General features: G+C 48.7%; 1 protein-coding gene across 2 annotated transcripts in view; it reads right to left on the bottom strand.

The window, feature by feature from the left end:
* P3H2 (prolyl 3-hydroxylase 2) overlaps positions 1-13342 on the bottom strand; it is a 65027-nt gene extending 51685 nt beyond the window's left edge. For both annotated transcript variants that reach the window (XM_035334820.1, XM_035334821.1), the window contains exon 1: positions 12832-13342. In XM_035334820.1, coding sequence (XP_035190711.1) covers positions 12832-13287 — 456 coding nt within the window. In that variant the 5' untranslated portion in view covers positions 13288-13342. The remainder of the gene's footprint in view (positions 1-12831) is intronic.
* Between the last annotated feature and the right edge of the window lie 3222 nt (positions 13343-16564).

The raw sequence follows: 16564 nt of genomic DNA, 5'->3' as shown, positions 1-16564 counted from the left end.
TGAGTAAGTGAGGGCACAGAGCACTGCTTCCCTTTCTGCCTCCACCCTGACAAAACCTGGGCTGCATTGGACCACTCCCAGCCATTTCCATCTGCCCTCATAAGTGTTGCAAGCGGCCGCAGCAGCACCTCTCTGGGTCTCTTGCTCCCAAATAAAGCACTATAAACATCTCAAACTCATGCAGCAGAGAGGTGTCTTCCTACATATGTGAAAAACCTGCCAAGCATGAGGTGTTTGGCCTATTTAATCATAAGCAGATCAACTGCAACAAGAAGCTCAGCATCCACACATCTGCACCCATGTTACACTCCTTATAGGCAGCCCAGCACAAGCTGCCAGCTTGGTTTTATCAGGCTGTTTATTCCCTTTCTCCAAGGATAAGGCTGATTTGTATGATTTTTACCTAGAGATACCAAATCACACCCCCATCACCTAAAGGGAAATCAGCCACTCGCATCTACCTCATTCTGTGGTCAGCTGTTCGGCATCCTCAGTCAAAATCTCTGTCTCGAGGGACACCCAGGTGACCAAAGCAATCTCCCCATTCAGCCAAGGTTTTCTGAACCAAGAATAAGCACAGCAGATGGTGGTGGGAAAAGACACAGAATGAAAATCCAGCATTCAAGGCTGAAAATCCACAGCTCAACACACAACACAGCCTTTGTGCTTCAGCACGGCATCAGTGAGATCCGTCAGCATTGACGCAAGTCCCCAGCAAGTAGAGGTACCGGCTCAGCTCCATCTTTCTGCTTTCCAGGCTCATGACACTCTTGTCCCAGTGCAGGAACCCCTCACTGGCCAGGGACAAGCCCTGCTGCCCCTTACACCAGAGCAACCCCTCCTGTCTCAGCTGTGCAGCACATGCAGACACACGCAGGGTTTTCCTGCACATCATCCCAGATCCATGCACATCTGTGCACATGGAAAGAACCCACAGATGCACACCCAGAGCACGGAAGAACACAACTGTCAACCCTACTTAGCGAGATTTTGCTGTTCAGCACAGGCTGGCTGCAGCACCAGAGACGGCTCCATTGTCTGACCGTGCTGACAATTCCACTGCGGAGCTGAACTGTAACATCCAACACATAAAATAACAGCAAATCGACAGGAATGTAAACACAAAGTCCAAAGTATGCAAACTTTTCCTATCTAATACTTCTCAAAGGAATCATAAAGGACAGGACAGTTTCTACGCTGCGGCTTCCAGGATCACCGAGTGCACTGCTTGCTGGCAGGTCTGTGACAGCTCCGAGTGCTGTAACTTTCAGAGAAAAAAAATCCAGGCAAATGGTTATTCAGGTCCCCCTACCTGGTTTGCTTTGATTTAGAAAATACTGAAAGCTAAAATGGTGTATTTATGATTCTATCACCGAGTGTGATTTCAAAGCAAGCATCCAAAAATAGATACAGAAAACCAGAAGCGCGCTGATTAAAATAACAGTGATTTGAAGCCACAAACCTCCCTGCAGGAAGCCTTGTACTGCAGTGCAAAAGTCATTTTGCAGGGATTGTTTTCCTGCACATCCAAAATCTAAACAGAAATCCGGCTGGAAGGAGTTCCTCATGATGGGGAACTCTCTTCTGTTAACCTCGGAACTGAGCTCGGGCACCCAACTCCCAGAGCTTTGGTTGCAGCAGTGGAGAGCCCAGCTTCTGCAACCAGGACTCCTCCGCACATCACCAGCCTCGTCTCCATGCCCCACACATCGCAAGGCTGTTTTCCCCCAAGGCACCTCCTCTCACTCTGCTTCCCATTACCCACTGGCACTGGGGAACAATGGGCTTTGGTGAGCATGTGTTTTGCCTCAGCAAACCTTTACCAATAATTTTGCTATCCCAATTCATTGAGGCTACCAGAACAAGACCCTCACCCTTCATTAAAACAGTGGGGACAGAAAACCCGAGCAGCAGGAAACACGGCTGGAGAAGCACGACAGAAATAGCAACTGCAAGGGAGCGTTTCCAGCTGGAAAGGTGCCGAGCTCACAGCGGCGAGCACCCAGAAGCCTGCAGCACGGCCGCGCTGCACAAAAGGGACGCGCCGTTGACAAACATTGCTTCCTAAAGCCACGCGCTGCTCTTTTATTTGCTGTTTGCCTTCCTCGTAAAAGGAGCCCATCTGAGATTGAGTTTTTATTAGCAGATACTGAGCAAACCAAAGTGGCTGGAGGAAGAAACGTGCTCGGATGGGCCGGCACAGCCGGTGAGCTCACTGCTGACCCCGCAGAGCCGGCTCTGGGGAAGCAGCAGAGCCACCGACATCTGGACGGAGGGATGCAACCCTTACGTTAAGGGAAATGGAGTAAAGCTGCCAATCAAGGGATGAGGGAACAACCGGCTGCCAAAAGATATTGGCATTTAAACCAAGTGGAACAGAAGTGACTGGACACAGGAGCGATTTCTTTCCATTCCTTCTTTTCTGGCTGCTCCTTCCCTTCAGCGTGATGTGCTTGCTGTCAGGAGCTGAGAGGCTGGCATCAGATGCTGGGGCTGGGGCCACTGGACACCTCTAATCTCCATTTTTTGGGATAACTGGGGAAGCTTCTCCAGGTTCACGGTGCACAGAGCTGTGTGTCATGGTGCCTGCTCCAGCAGTGGCAGTGCTGGTGCCCTGTGAGGCTCAGACCAGCCTTCCCAGCGGGGATTTGCAGTCGCTGCAGCAGCCCCAGCGTGTCTGTGCACAGCCTGGGGTGCACGGCAAGGTACAGCACCACATGCCCCAGTATCACCTGCTCAGGCTGCTCCAACCCCATGCCCTCACAAGGGATCAACAGACATGGGGAAACCAGCAAGAAGCAGAAGCCTTTCCCAAAATCTATGCAATTCTCCTCTAAGCAATCCCTAATCACCTACTTATACAACTCCAAAAGCCCTTTCACTGTTTTTATCCTGAGAAAGATTCTTGAGAACAAAATGAAATGTTCAGGTCAATGAAGCACTTCAGGAATAAAAAAGTGCATTAATAAAATAAATCACATATTACACAGCTCTATAAGGAGAATGAGGAAGACACCAGGCTCTTTCCTGCCCAGCCCTCTAGCATTTTGCTCGATGGCAGAGCTCTTTGCGACACTGGCAGCCCTGCACAGGGCTGTCCTTCAGCAGCAGCACAGCATACGGCGAGTCAGTGCTCTTCTTTGAACGCTGTTTCACTGAAACTTTGTGGATTCTCATCTGCTTCCAAATAGACAGAGTAACTCAGGACACGGATGCCCCAGAATACAAGCCTCAGAACAGGCAGTGCCTTGGCAAAAACCACTTGAAAAACAGAACTTTCTAAGCAAGGGAATCAACAGACTCCAGCTCAGTCCCTGGGCAGTCACAGCAACACCTTCAGCAAATATTTTCAAGCATATTTTCCAAGCTCCTTCTCTCTGTACCACACTGATCTTTTCTGGGAAGGGACGCGGCTGGCTCCATCTTCAAAAGACTCTGCATCTTTGGTCCCACCGCAGTCCTGGGCTATGAACTTCAGCACATCTCTACATTGCGCCTGCAGGAGACCTCAAAGAGCTGTGGGTTTAGGCTGTGCCCTACCTGCAACATGTTCACACAGGATTTGCCCACTCTGTTTTTGCAACAAAGCTGCAGGCAGAAGGACACCAGGGCTCCTTCCACTAATCTCAGCATGGCGTGGGGCTCCTGTTGCTGCAGGGACACAATGTGAGGTCACAGCCACAAATGCAGCTGGTTTGGGAAAACCATGATGAAAAGCAGCAAGTTGGTGTACAACCTTTTTTTCTTCTTCATCTTTTATTCCATTAGAAAACCTCCCTATGTTGGGAAGGAGAGGAGGATGTGCAAGACCCAGGGTGGTTTTGCACCAAAGAGGAGCAGAGGGCTTGGCAATGCATCTCCATGCCAAGGAAGGAGTGATGCCACTTGGAACAGCAGTCCAGGCTTGGAACATCCAAGCCCAGTTACACCAGCTCTGTGCGGTGTTACCTGTGCTCACAACGTTGGAGGATGCTCAGACACACACACCCCACGGGCAGAGTGGTACAGAACAAAGCAGCACAGCACCTTGCGCTGGTCCCCGTGGCCAACAACATCCCCAGAACACACATCTGATCCACTACCAGATTTTAACTCCTAAGGATGCAATCTGCTGTGCTGGAAACAGGATTTTTACAAGGCATGACCACAGTGCCAGCATCCACATGGGGCAGTAGCAGCTGCCAGCACGCAGCCAGCCTCTCAATGGCCATCCTGTCCCCTCCGCGCTGCGGGGGACATACTCCTCGGCACAGCAGCACGATGTCCCGCACCCTATCTGCTTCCCATCTCAGCGTGAGCACAGACCCAGCCTTTAATCCCAACTTGAAAGAACATGTTTTTCTCCCCCTCCTCAGACTTTTTTTTTTTTTTTTTTTAAGTGAACAAGAAACTACAAGTGAGTATTTGGCCTTCAGAACTGATGGGCTGCAGCCAACCTCTGCCATATGTTCCAGCTAATACATGTGGGTTTTGCTTCCTATCCAAGAATAGGGGGGAAAAAAAGGACATTTATGAGCCGGGATTCAGCAGGAGCGTGTGGGAAGGAAGGGGTGGAGAGAGGATGCTATTTTTGTTGCTGTAATTATTCAGTGGCCAAATCCCTGACCCTTGACGTCAGCTCTCAGGGTCTGTTTGACTGCCCAGTTGTCATGGGAAGGAGGAGTGTTGGTCCGGAGGCACAGGCTGATGAGGAACAGCTCGTTGCTGCTTGAACCCACACACAGGCAGACCCCCTGCCATCACCAGTCATCACCCACCACGGCCAAGAAATAAAAACGTCAATACCTGATTGCCAATACGTAGGCTCAAAATGAAAGAATCCAATGAACCTCGCGCCCTTCTTCCTGCCATGGGTTACTACTAAAAAGCACAGGCCAAGTTCTGAGCTCAGTTTCCCCTGTGTAAACGGAGAGAAACTCCGCAGCCATCAGCTGGGTCACTGCAGGTTCACGTGGATGGAACCAAAGCCAGGCCGGCCTTGGTCCAGACTACAGGCATGGAAATTCATTACGTGCAAAGTGCAGGGGTCCCTGCTCCTCAGGAGCAAGCCCAACCACCATGACTAATACCTACCACCTCCAAGAAAAATAAAAAATTAAAGGGATAAACAGCCCCTGGAGCCCTCGCTCCAGATGTCAGGCACAGCCTGCAGCCCAGGGTCCCTCCAGCAAGGCTCCCGCAGCACTCTGCAGGTTGGCAGCAGACAGCTCAGTTACTGCCGTGATGATTTCCCCTTGCTGCCCACGCCATGCACGATGAAATCACCACTTGTATGAGGAAATGGGAATAATCCTTGCTGAAACTTCAGGCACAGCTAGTAAGTATCGGGCATGAGTTTGCTTAGCAGGGCTACATGGCATCGCTCATTCACATGCAGCTCATTATCAGCTGCTGTTAGTTAGTGCTGCGGCTAAGGACAACAGGAGGGCTCGGCAGAAGCCAGAGCAGGGCTCGCTAGGATGTACGAATGAGGATTAACAAGCAACACAAAAAGCCATTTAACAAAGCTCAGTGCAACACAGTGCGTGGAAGGGGCAGTTCAGCAGTGAGACAAGTGAAGGGAAAGGGACAGAAACTTTGGGGAACAGGGAATGTATGGGTCCCAGGTGCCAACAGCCAGCCTCACATAGCACCAGGAGCCTGCCCTCTAAAGGCAAAGAGCCCTTGGGTGCTATCGATGCCCAGCTTTGCCCAGACTGGGACATGGGCCCAGGCCCAAGGACTCGGATGCTTTCAGGTCAAGGTCTCCGAAAATCCAGTCAAGCCATATGAGTCACAGCACTGTCTTCTCCATCACCCAAGCCTGAGCACCAGGGATTACTGAGAAATAAGGAGGAATCCAGATTTACCTTTGTCTCCCCTCCAAAAGACAGAAATTTTGCAGGCAAGGCCCTGCCGCCAGTTATTTTGGAGCCTTGGCATTGCTGCATAGCGATGAGGTGAGAAAGAGGAACTTGGCAAGACAAAAAAAAAAAAAGTAGCTCTGGCCATCATATGGCTCATTACCAGGCTGTATGAAATGAGCTCCGTGGTTGTAAGAGCAGTTTGCGCTAACTGCTGGTGTCCTTCCCTGCCAAACTCAAGCTACTTCAGCTCTAATTTGCAGTGGAGCTGAGTGAGACTGAACTAATTTACCATCAGTTAAAATGATGCAGAAATCTGCAAACACCAATGTTTTGCTTTAGATATTTTATTTTTATTTTTTATTTTTTAAAAAAAGGCAGCCACTACAATCATCTCATCTAACTTTTAATCAGCACCAACCTGGAGCTGGCTGGAATCAGTTTCTGTTGGAGCTAGAGCAGAATTGATCCAAGGAGGAAAGACCGAGTCTCCTGTGAAGACAATGATGGAGCCCCACATAATTCTTGTTAATTAGTTAAGTCGTTTGCTCACCTTCACCACAAAAATCACTTGCCTGTCTTACAGTCTGCCTTTGCTCTGCTCCAGCACCCTGCCACTCTCACCGCCCTCCTCCTCTGAGGATACTTTCAACCCAAAATGAAACAATCTGAAATTTCACTTTAAATGGGAGCTTTGTCTTTTTTCCTTAAAATTGATACGGAGTCAAAACAAAGAATGCTTTCACATTAAAAAATAAATAAATAAATAAAATAAAATCCAGTTAAGCTATCAACATTAAACTTTTTTTTTCTTGAAAAACGAAAATCCGATGTAAAAGTGACTTCTTGGACTTCCCAGGCTCCATCCCATACCTCTCTCAAGATGTGCTGGTCATTTAGCAAGGGAAAGGGGCTGTTTTACCCTGTACTGCTCACCCTAAAGCTGCTCCATGGGGCAGTATCTGGAGGCTTCGGAAATGGGCATCCAGCACATTGATTTCACACGTGCACATTCCTAGGATTTCACTACTGGGTCACTGTTTTTAGCATTTAATCAGCCCACTGGGAAGCAGCAGTCATTTTAAAGAAGGAAAAGCCCTGTCAAGTACAGAGACCCTTCTCTTCCAAAAGGATGCTAACCCCATGCATTCATGGAGAGGACAACCTTGTATCTGGTCTCTTGCATTTACAGCAAGACTCCGATATGGGGTTTGCTTTAGTAAGACATCATGCAGCACCACCCAGGACTTCCTGGTGCAAAGATAGTTAAGGAAGGCATCATTATCTGCTTTGAATAGAAGCAGAGCACTGGAATGCAGACCACCTCAAGCCATGAGCCTCCTCCTTTTGGAGAGCCCCCCCTTCTAAGCATCCTAAGACTGCCCCAGCTCTGGAGAATTCAGGTTTTCAGTTTCACCGTGATACTCACTGTAAGGGGGAATTTGTCTAGAGCTCCCACAAATTCAAAGCAACCAAGTATGTCACACCACAAGCAACTCCCCTGAACTCAGCAGCTCCATTTACAGCAGGTTGATGCATGTCGGCAAGAACAGGGATATTCAGTCCTGCCCTACGTCCAGGACGCTGACCCAGCCATCAGGAGTTTTCCATCCCATAAACCAAGTTTATTTTTGTCCACATAAATTTTAAATGTCTGTGCACTAACATTTACCCTCTGGTGAGGACCAGGAATGCTGTCTCAGAGAAGCTAAATAAAGAGATCTTCCAAGAGATTAACTCCAGGATCTATTTATTTATCCAGTATCTGAGTGATACCAACTCTCAAGACATAAGATAAGCAAACACCTCTAATAGTAATAATCCTAATAATAATGATTATCAGCCAGATCTACTATAGGTCACTGTCTGGGATGTGATGTTTCATTTGAATCCAATGAAAACAAGGCTGACCAAACAGGGAGACCGCAGAGGACAGGTGCTGTGCGTGATGAGAAACAGCTTCAGGAGGCTGCTCTTGCAGAGACTAAGTACTGGCATTTTGCATGTTTTTCTGTCACTACCCATAAGTGAAATCACTGTTTTCCCCCCCAGAGGTTGCAGTTAACCCCCGCGCAGGACTCTTGAAATCCATAGAATTGCAGCATACAGAAAAACTGAACAAACTTTCAGGGAAACACCACTTCTTGAGTGAAACAAGCCAAATTAGCAAAGCAATTACATTGGTGTGAATACAGACTTACTCCACAATTCCTAGGCAGATACTCCATATTCTTATCGAAGGGCTCTGGCCCAGTGCAACACTGCAGAGACAGGCAGTGAGGAGGTGCTTGAGACAGAAAGAATTTGGTAGAGAGATCTTAAACATTGTGAGGTTTGCTGCAAGTGTCTGGAGACAGATGCCCAAGCACAGCTGGCTGCAAGTCCCCCACGAGCACTGGCAGAAGACCGAGCAGTCAGTGTGGAAAGGTTAGAGCATAATTTTGTGCATGCAAGTCTCCTCCCTTGAGTTTGGATTCCCATAAATAGAAAGTTTTCAAAGGAAGAACTGGAGCAGGGCAATAACCCGTACTGCAAAGCTTTCTGAGGGTTGGGGTGGCCATTTCATTTCTCCCTGGCCCCGTGGTCTCTGCCCAGGCCATTGCTGTGTCTGTGTTGATCTCAGAAAATTTCCAGGGGCAGGAGTGGGAAGGAGAGCACAGTGTGACCCAGGACACGCTCCTGGCCGTGCCTTCAATGCTGTCCCTGAACTGTACAGCCAGGGACCCAGCCAAGAGGGCAACAGCGCACAGTCAGAGTCCTCCCCACACAAGACTATCAGAAAGATTAAGCTGCTTGTATGAAGTTTGCATGAACAGGAAAAGATTTTTAGGAAAAACAAAAACAACAACAAAAAACTTTAAAAGAGCAAATAAACAGCCTCTCCTACAGCATGGAAAATCCAAGTGTTACTGTTTCCTGCTTGCAGCACGTGAAATCCTGATGATAACATTGTCTAGGAACTGAAACAACTCAGACACGACAAGGGGGAACTCAGCACAAAGACAGAACAAGCAAGACAGGGTCAGACGCTTGCACCTTGTGCTCCACCTGTGACCAGACACCACTAGGAGAGGAGCAAGGCCCAGTGCCCTGGAAACTTGCTTTGCTTACTGCTTTAGACAAGCACAGACCCAAGGCTGGTGGTCACAGACAGCACACATAGAATTCCTGCCCTGCTTCACTGATGTGCAACAGGGCATGCAGGCGAGTGGTAAGATGAGACCACTGAAAGTCAGCGTTTACGAGGAGAGTAAGTGCTCACCAATACACAGAGAAAATAAAAACAGGCTGCAGCAACCAGCCAGCAACCAGGCCAGGGGATGCTGCAGCTGGGAACAAGATGAGGTGAGGGAAAGAGATCTCAAGGGAAGAGTGAGTAGGATAAAAGAGAAGCAAGACCTAGTTTTGTAATTGATACAGTGATCAGGATTTTGAGGTTACTTGCTTTTAGATCAGGCTGGCCTGCAGGAGTCAGCACTGGGACCAGACACGAGTCTGGCACAGGGTGTGCACCAGGCCACCTGCAGCAAGCTCCAGCACAGCTCCTGAGTCAGCAGCCACAGCCAGGAAGTGTCATGGTGTGTGTGGTTGCCTCCTCCTCTGCTCACCTTCAGAGCTTAAAACCCCCCAGAAAGGGGGTGGGAAGAAACATCGTGGCCTGCAGGCTGGGTTTGAACAGGAACAAGATGACTCAGGCAGCAAAGCGAGCAGGATGTGATTAATAAGAAAGTATTTCAGAGAAAAAAGACATCCCCCTGCACCAATCTGCCAAGCCTAGAGGGCATTTTACTGAATACCACCAAAAGGAAACCACTGGCATCAGGCAAAAAGGTCCTTCTGCCCATGGGACATCACATCAGAAGCCCACTGAAGAACTGTTTCTGTCTCTGGGGGCAGGAGAGCCGCCAATTTCACTACAGGAGTTAAATCCCATGTTCTCATCACCTCCTCCATTTTCACATCTCAAAACCTCCCTCACTCACTGCTCCAGCCAGCTGCACCTAGTACGTTTCTGAATTACCCAAGAACATCAGCAACTTCAGGGAAAATCCTGCCCGGGAGTTCTCCTACTTGTGCATTTGGAAGCCACAATGAGATGTGAGAGCACATTTGGACTTGGGCTGCTTGTTCAAAGCAGTTTGTCTGAAGTCTCTGTAGAGACTACGATCAGCCTCACAGGCCTCATCCAGAGTGGAAAACCCACAGACACTCCCAGCTGTCGTGCAGTGCACCACAACCTCCCCTCACTTCGTCCTGCAATCATCAGGAAACTTGGATCGTGTCTGTAAGAGAGAACAGAGGTCTTCCTTTCTACTTCAGGAAAGTACAGAGAAAAAAGCATTAAATTAGAAAATAATTTAGGGAGCTGATTGTATGACAGATTCAATGACTGATGGGACATGTTCTTACACAGGGGTACCATCAGCATTTAACCTAACCACGCTTGCACACTGCAGGCCAGCGCTCAGCCTGTGCATCTGGCCAGCAGGAATAAAAAATAAATAAAAAAAAAAACACTGCTTTTCACACCCCACAGGAGTGTCGCAAGGATTAGCTCATGTTTATTCAGCTCCATTTTTCAAAGCGCTACATGAATGCCAATCCCCCTCCTTTTTTAAAAAAAAAGTCTGCTCCTTGCTGTGTCCCAAAGGGAGGTGTTTCCCTGAGGGGCAAACAACCCTGGTCCCCAGGAGCAGGAGGTGGGCAGCACAACCCAGGCTGCTCCTCCTCCTCCCCAGAGCCACGGATGCCATCGCCCCCCATGAGTACCCAGCAGCCAGCCCAGGGAGGGGCTGGACAGGATACGCTGCAGGATGTTGAACTTCATCTCATTTCCTTGTTGGTTTCAAGGAGCAAAACAGGGGTCAAACAGCCAGAGAGAGGTAGCGCTACCTGGAGTCACACAGCTCCACACGAGCCCCTTGTCACAGCTGACAAGAAGCCGAGTGGATGCTGCAGCCAAGGTCTCCCAGAGGGTGCAAGCGTGGATGCATCCCAGCCCTTGGGGAAACGCCAAGGCATTCACTCAGCTTTGGCACAGGGAGATGGTTTGTATCCGAGCGCGTGCTAGTGCCAGGCATCAACCTCGTGTTTTGTGCAAGTACAGGCAAATCCGGCACGGGCCGTTCCTTCTGCACATGGAGTTGTTGGGGCAGACCAAAAGAGCAACCTGGGAAGGCAGCAGCAGGGTGAGAATGTAAGAAAGCGTTAGGGCTTCCTCAGCAGGACAAAGCTGGTCCCAGGGCTGCTAACAAAGCTGTCAGGGACCCAGCAGCAGCTGGCTTACAGAAAGGGTTAAAGAAGAGGTATTAAAACCAGAAGCAGCTAAATTCAATTCAAACTGTACCTGCCCTTGGCTACAGCGCTCATCACCCAGGCATCCACACAAATAGCAAGAATAGCTGTTACTCCATCAGAGAGTGAGAAAATCCAATTGTTAGAACGGATATAAGATCTCCAGACACTGTAAAAGCAAATTAATATGGCTTGCACATAATAAAAAAGTCTGGTTTTGACACATTGCTTTGGTAAGTCTACAGTGCATTTTAAAATGAGCAAACAAACCTCAGACCCAGAAGAAATGTTGTCTATAGGTCAACAAAAATTATCTGGACTTCCACATACTGGTTTTATTGAAGTGGGAAACAAAATTAGCTAATCTCACTCCCTAGTTCAGAGTGATGTTTGCTGGTGAGCTTGATGTGAGCCAACCTCTGTGATTCTGGGAAAGGCTTTGAATTCAGGAGTTTCTTCTCATTTAATTTTTAGCATGGCAAATTTAGCGTCACTTCCTGCACCTGGTGATACTACACAGTCAGAGCATCTTTCAGGGTAAGGAGCTCAGGAAAATTCCACCAGCTTCACTAGGATCAATACATATTGAATTATAGTCTTGGTTCTCTCCCAGGGTTCCTTTCAGGAGCATTATACTACACACATACACTAGAATTTAAGCCAAGGCATTTCCAGCCTGACTGGTAAAAATGACATTAAGGCAATGACAGAAAAGGAAATACAGTAAATAAATAAATAATGCAGTAGCTCTTTGCCTCCTTGTCCAGCTGCTGTGCAGTCACAGCTCCACCAGCCCTAGCGCTGCCTCAGATGGATGTTTCCTTCTCCAACTGGAAATGGATTTCATCAGTTACCCTCTCCATGCTCTGCTGTGCAGGTCTTCATCTATTAAGTTGCCTATAGCAACTAAAAGATTATGACTGTGTTCAAATAAAGCAGAAATCCAGGGGAAAATGATCCAGAAATGTTTTAAACACTTTCAGCTTGGCATGAAATAAAATTCCCACAGTTTCTGTCCTTACTAGTCATGGACAGGCAGAGTTGCTACAGGTACCTGCCTTGATGGAGCACAGGTCTTGAACTAAAAGAAAAATGCCCTTAACAACCCCACCATAGGTGGATTTTTTTTGTTGTTGTTGTTTGTTTGTTTTCTTTTTGGCAAAGAAATTCACAAAGAATAACACCATAACCCTGTGGAAGGTAACAGCTGCAAGGCAGCAGTACTGGGACTACAGAAAGATGCTGAAGATGTCAGTGGCTGCTAGCAGCGACCATACAGCATCACGGAAAGGATTTTGTATCTCAGGGCAGGTTGAAGACCATCAAATCCCAGAAGCAGCTACACATCCCCCAGCTTCATGCCCACTCCCAGAGCTCAGCACCAGCTCAGCTCCCATCAAGGGGAAGCAGCATCCTTTGCATGGAGCCTCAGGGTGTTAGCGGGGGGCTCTGGGGGGCTCTTCCCTGGCAAGTGCCCAAAGGCAGAAGTATCAGAAGGGTCCCACGTCACTCCAAAAACCAAATACAAGCACCCCATGGGAAAACAAATAACCAGCGCACCAAGCAAGCAGGAGAAGCACAAAGCTGAACCAAGCCGAGCCTGGGCACGCAGCAGCAGGGGGGCAGCTGGGTGGGCACCGCGCCTGGGATGCTCGGCGGGGCGGACAGACGGGGGGATGCAGCGGGTGCCTACCTGGATGTAGGCTCGCTGCAGGTAGCTGTAGGGCACCCTGCGCTGAAAATCGGCTTGCACCTCCTCGGCGGCTCGGTGCCGGGACGCTGCTCCCAGCCTCGCCTCCTCGCAGCTCCGCAGGCAGCCGGCTCGCCGCAGCAAGGCCCCCCAGAAGGGCAGCTCGCCTCCGGGCCCCGACCCCAACTCCTCCAGCCGCACCTGCCCCCGGCAGCTCCTCCGGCACCGCAGCCTCGCCTCCCGCAGCTCCCTCCGGCTGCTCAGCGCCCGCTCCAGGCACCGCGCCGCCGCCGCGAAGTCGCCGCCGTAGTACGCCTCCACGCCGCCGGCATACAGCGAGTCGAAGGGCTCCAGGGGGGACCCTTCCCCTCCGCACCCCCCGGCCGCCTGGCACGCCGCGTGCTGCAGCAGCACGACCAGCAGCAAGGCCCCCCCGCGCCGGCTCCCCCCCGTAGCCATGCTGGGAGCCGGCTGGTTCTGCCCCTGGGCTCCTCTCCCTGCTCGCCCGCCCCCGGCCCCGCACCGCCCTCCCGCACCTCTTAAAGGGCTCCCAGCCGCCGGCCCGCCCCCCCCGCCCCGCCCAGGCCCCCCCGCAAAGAGGGCGGCGGGGCGGGAGGGGGGCGCGCAGGCACGGCCCCGAACCGCGTGGAGCATCCCCGCGCCGCCGCTCTTTGTAAACCGCAGCGGTACTTCTTCACCATCATCTTCATTATCTTCTTCATCATAATCTTCATCATCATCTTATTTTTCACCATCTTATTATCTTCATCACCATCTTCTTCATCATCTTATTATTCTTCACCATCTTCATCACCATCATCTTCATCATCTTATTCTTCATCATCTTATTCTTCATCATCTTCATCATCTTAATTTTCATCATCTTCATCTTTTTCGTCATCTTAATTTTCATCTTCAACTTTTTCACCATCTGATTTTTCATCTTCGTCATCATCATCATTGCCTTATTTTTATCATCTTCATCTTTTTCATCATCATCTTATTCTTCATCTTTTTGTCATCATCTTATTTTTCATCATCTTCTTAATCTTTTTCATCATCATCTTCATAACTCATTTTCTTCATTATCTTCTTCTTGTTCTTCTTCATTATTATGATTATCATCATTATTATTACCATTATTAATATTATCATCATTGCTATTATTATCATTATTAAATGACTTTGGGAAATTTAAACCATACCCCCCCCCCCCCCCCCCCCCCCACAGGGCAGCTCTTCCTCCTGCTTTACCCTTCCGTACCCTTCCCCACACCTCCTCCCCTACTTCCCTGCATCCCCACAGCTTGCACCATGCCTTTCCCGCGACTGCTTGGATCATTTCTTGCTGGGTTCTCCACCCTTGGCCCCTCTTGCCCCGACAGCCTCCTGCCGCTGGGAATTCTGCGAATAAATCATCGGGGATGAGCACAGTGAGTGGTTGTTGAAGCCTTTTCGGCTCCCAGCTGTGTGCATGTCTCTCTTCCTCCGGGGTTTCTCCATTCCAGTGCTGCAAAGCCCTGCCCTGCCAAAATGTTACTCATTTTTGCATGAATTTGAAGGCATTCTTGTGACGAGACGTTTGGCAATGTGGCCCAGTGACACACACACACAAAAAGTCTTACTTGGCATTTTAAACAATCTCTGTGTTGAACACCTGTCAGCGAGAGGTCTTTAATATTAGCACAGTTAATTTGGTTGAAATCAGTTTTTCCTTAGTGAGAGCGAATGGGCACATCCTGGATTTCATTAGATGCTTTCCTGTGAGCTGTTCCAAGCCTGAGCACTCCAAAGGCTGTACATACAGCACTGTGCTCAGTAGGGTCTCTCACCAGGGACTGTGGCCATAGTTACTGCAGACATTTCAGGAATATCTCTATAACAGTTGTCTATCTTTTAACAGCCTGAAATAGCAGCAAATGGGAGATGTTCGAAATCCATTTGGTGCAGATCTTGTTACTGCATCAAGCCAGATGTTCCTTGCAGTCTTGACAGGCTTCCCCCCTCTACTGCTCTGGTGGTTTTGATCACATTGTTCCTGGTTTATGCTGCTGTGTCTGGGATCAGAAACGGGGCTCAACACCCTTGTTTTGGGCAATCCATCAGATTATGGAGCCTCGTTCACAACAGCTTCACATAAGGGAAGTTTTTTTCCCATGTGGATTCCTGGGGAAGGGCTTTCCCATCTGGCAAAGATTTCTTAGCGATCTTCCTTGTTGCTTTCTTGCACATTGGCACAAAATGTTTGGAAGTTTTCGGTGTTCCTTGTTCTTTCTGGAACCAAACACAATGAAGGGAGATCTCTAATGGGAAAGGTATGTGCTGTAACCACTTGCCCATGCAATATGAGCTCTCAGGTCCAGATAAAGCCCTTCCAAAGGCAAGGCTTATCAGCACTCCTGGGGAATGGGGACAAGGTTGTGAGATAGCTACTTCAACCTTCTCAAGGGTCACTTGAGGATTTGCAGCCAAGACACGAGACAGAGGTGCCACCGGTGACCGTGCAAGTTTAGATTGGGAGTGATGTGTCTGCCAAAACTCGGACAAAGCATCTGGCTTCCTGGCTGCACTTTCTGAAGGGTGCACCTCAAATGATTTGTCTGCAGAAGTGCCGTATGTAATTCCACGTCCTTTCCACATCAGTGACATCTCTTTGTGCAGTGATAACATTGAGGCCCTGTGTAGGAAGGAATGCAGAAAGAGCATGATTGGCTGGAGAGAGAATTAAGTGAAACAAAACATTTTATTTCAGCTTGCTTCATTTTCTGATCTGGATGTTTCTTTCTTTAAAAAAAATATTTTTTGAAGCAGAGAATTTTTTATTTTAATTTATTTTTTTAGCTCTGATGCCCAATTCTGCATCACTCCCTCAAGGGGTTTCTCTGTAGGCTCCTATTCACTCTGGCACCAGCCTGCCACTACCCTCTCTTTGCAGTCCTCCTTCCTAAGGTCACACTTCCTTTCTTCACAACTGTTTGTACTTTTCCTCACCTTGATGCTTCATTGCTACCTAATTGTGGCAAACAGCTTAGCAAGAGTTGGCACACACAAGGCACAGGGCATCTCGGAGGAGTTCCAGTGCAGTCTCTTGAGCAACCACCCTTTTTTCTCTGCCTCTGCTCACTGCATAAATGAAAAGGCAAGCACCAGGTGGAAAGGAGTTTGGTGGTCCCATGACTAGGGGGTCATCATCTTGCAGAAGATCTGAACCACAACAATTCAACATGCTAGACACAATGGGTTTGCCTTCTTCAGAGCCCTGAGTGGCAGCAACGGTGTGGAAAGGAGTTGTGCTCAGAAGCCTTGCACGTATGAAGGCAGGATTTCACCCAGCTGAGCAGTTACTGGTTCAGGATGTTATAACTCTACATCAGTCCCCAAGATGCCTGAGATAGCCCTCATGCCTCTAATGAAAGAAATAATTCTAAATATGTAACAACTCAGCCCGTGTTCAGATGTTGATCCTGGCCCCCGTGCAGTTGTTTTGAAAGACCGTTTCCTACGTAAATAAATTCATCTGAAGCTTTTTTTTTTTTTTTTTTTTTTTTTCCAGAAAAGTCTGATATGTGGGTCAAACCACTGATGATTTGGCAAGAAGATAAGAGCAGATCTTAGAATACATTTCAAAATGGCCTTTCAACATGCATTTTACAAGCAGAGCTATGTTTCAAGTCCTCTCTGTTTCTTTTGTAGGCTTGCCTTCCTAGTTAATACATGAACAAACTTTATAATTCCC

This window comes from Oxyura jamaicensis, chromosome 9, assembly GCF_011077185.1.
Source record: "Oxyura jamaicensis isolate SHBP4307 breed ruddy duck chromosome 9, BPBGC_Ojam_1.0, whole genome shotgun sequence".
In the NCBI taxonomy this organism is placed as follows: domain Eukaryota; kingdom Metazoa; phylum Chordata; class Aves; order Anseriformes; family Anatidae; genus Oxyura; species Oxyura jamaicensis.
Note: the sequence above shows the minus strand (reverse complement) of the source record. Positions and strands in the feature narration are given on the sequence as shown.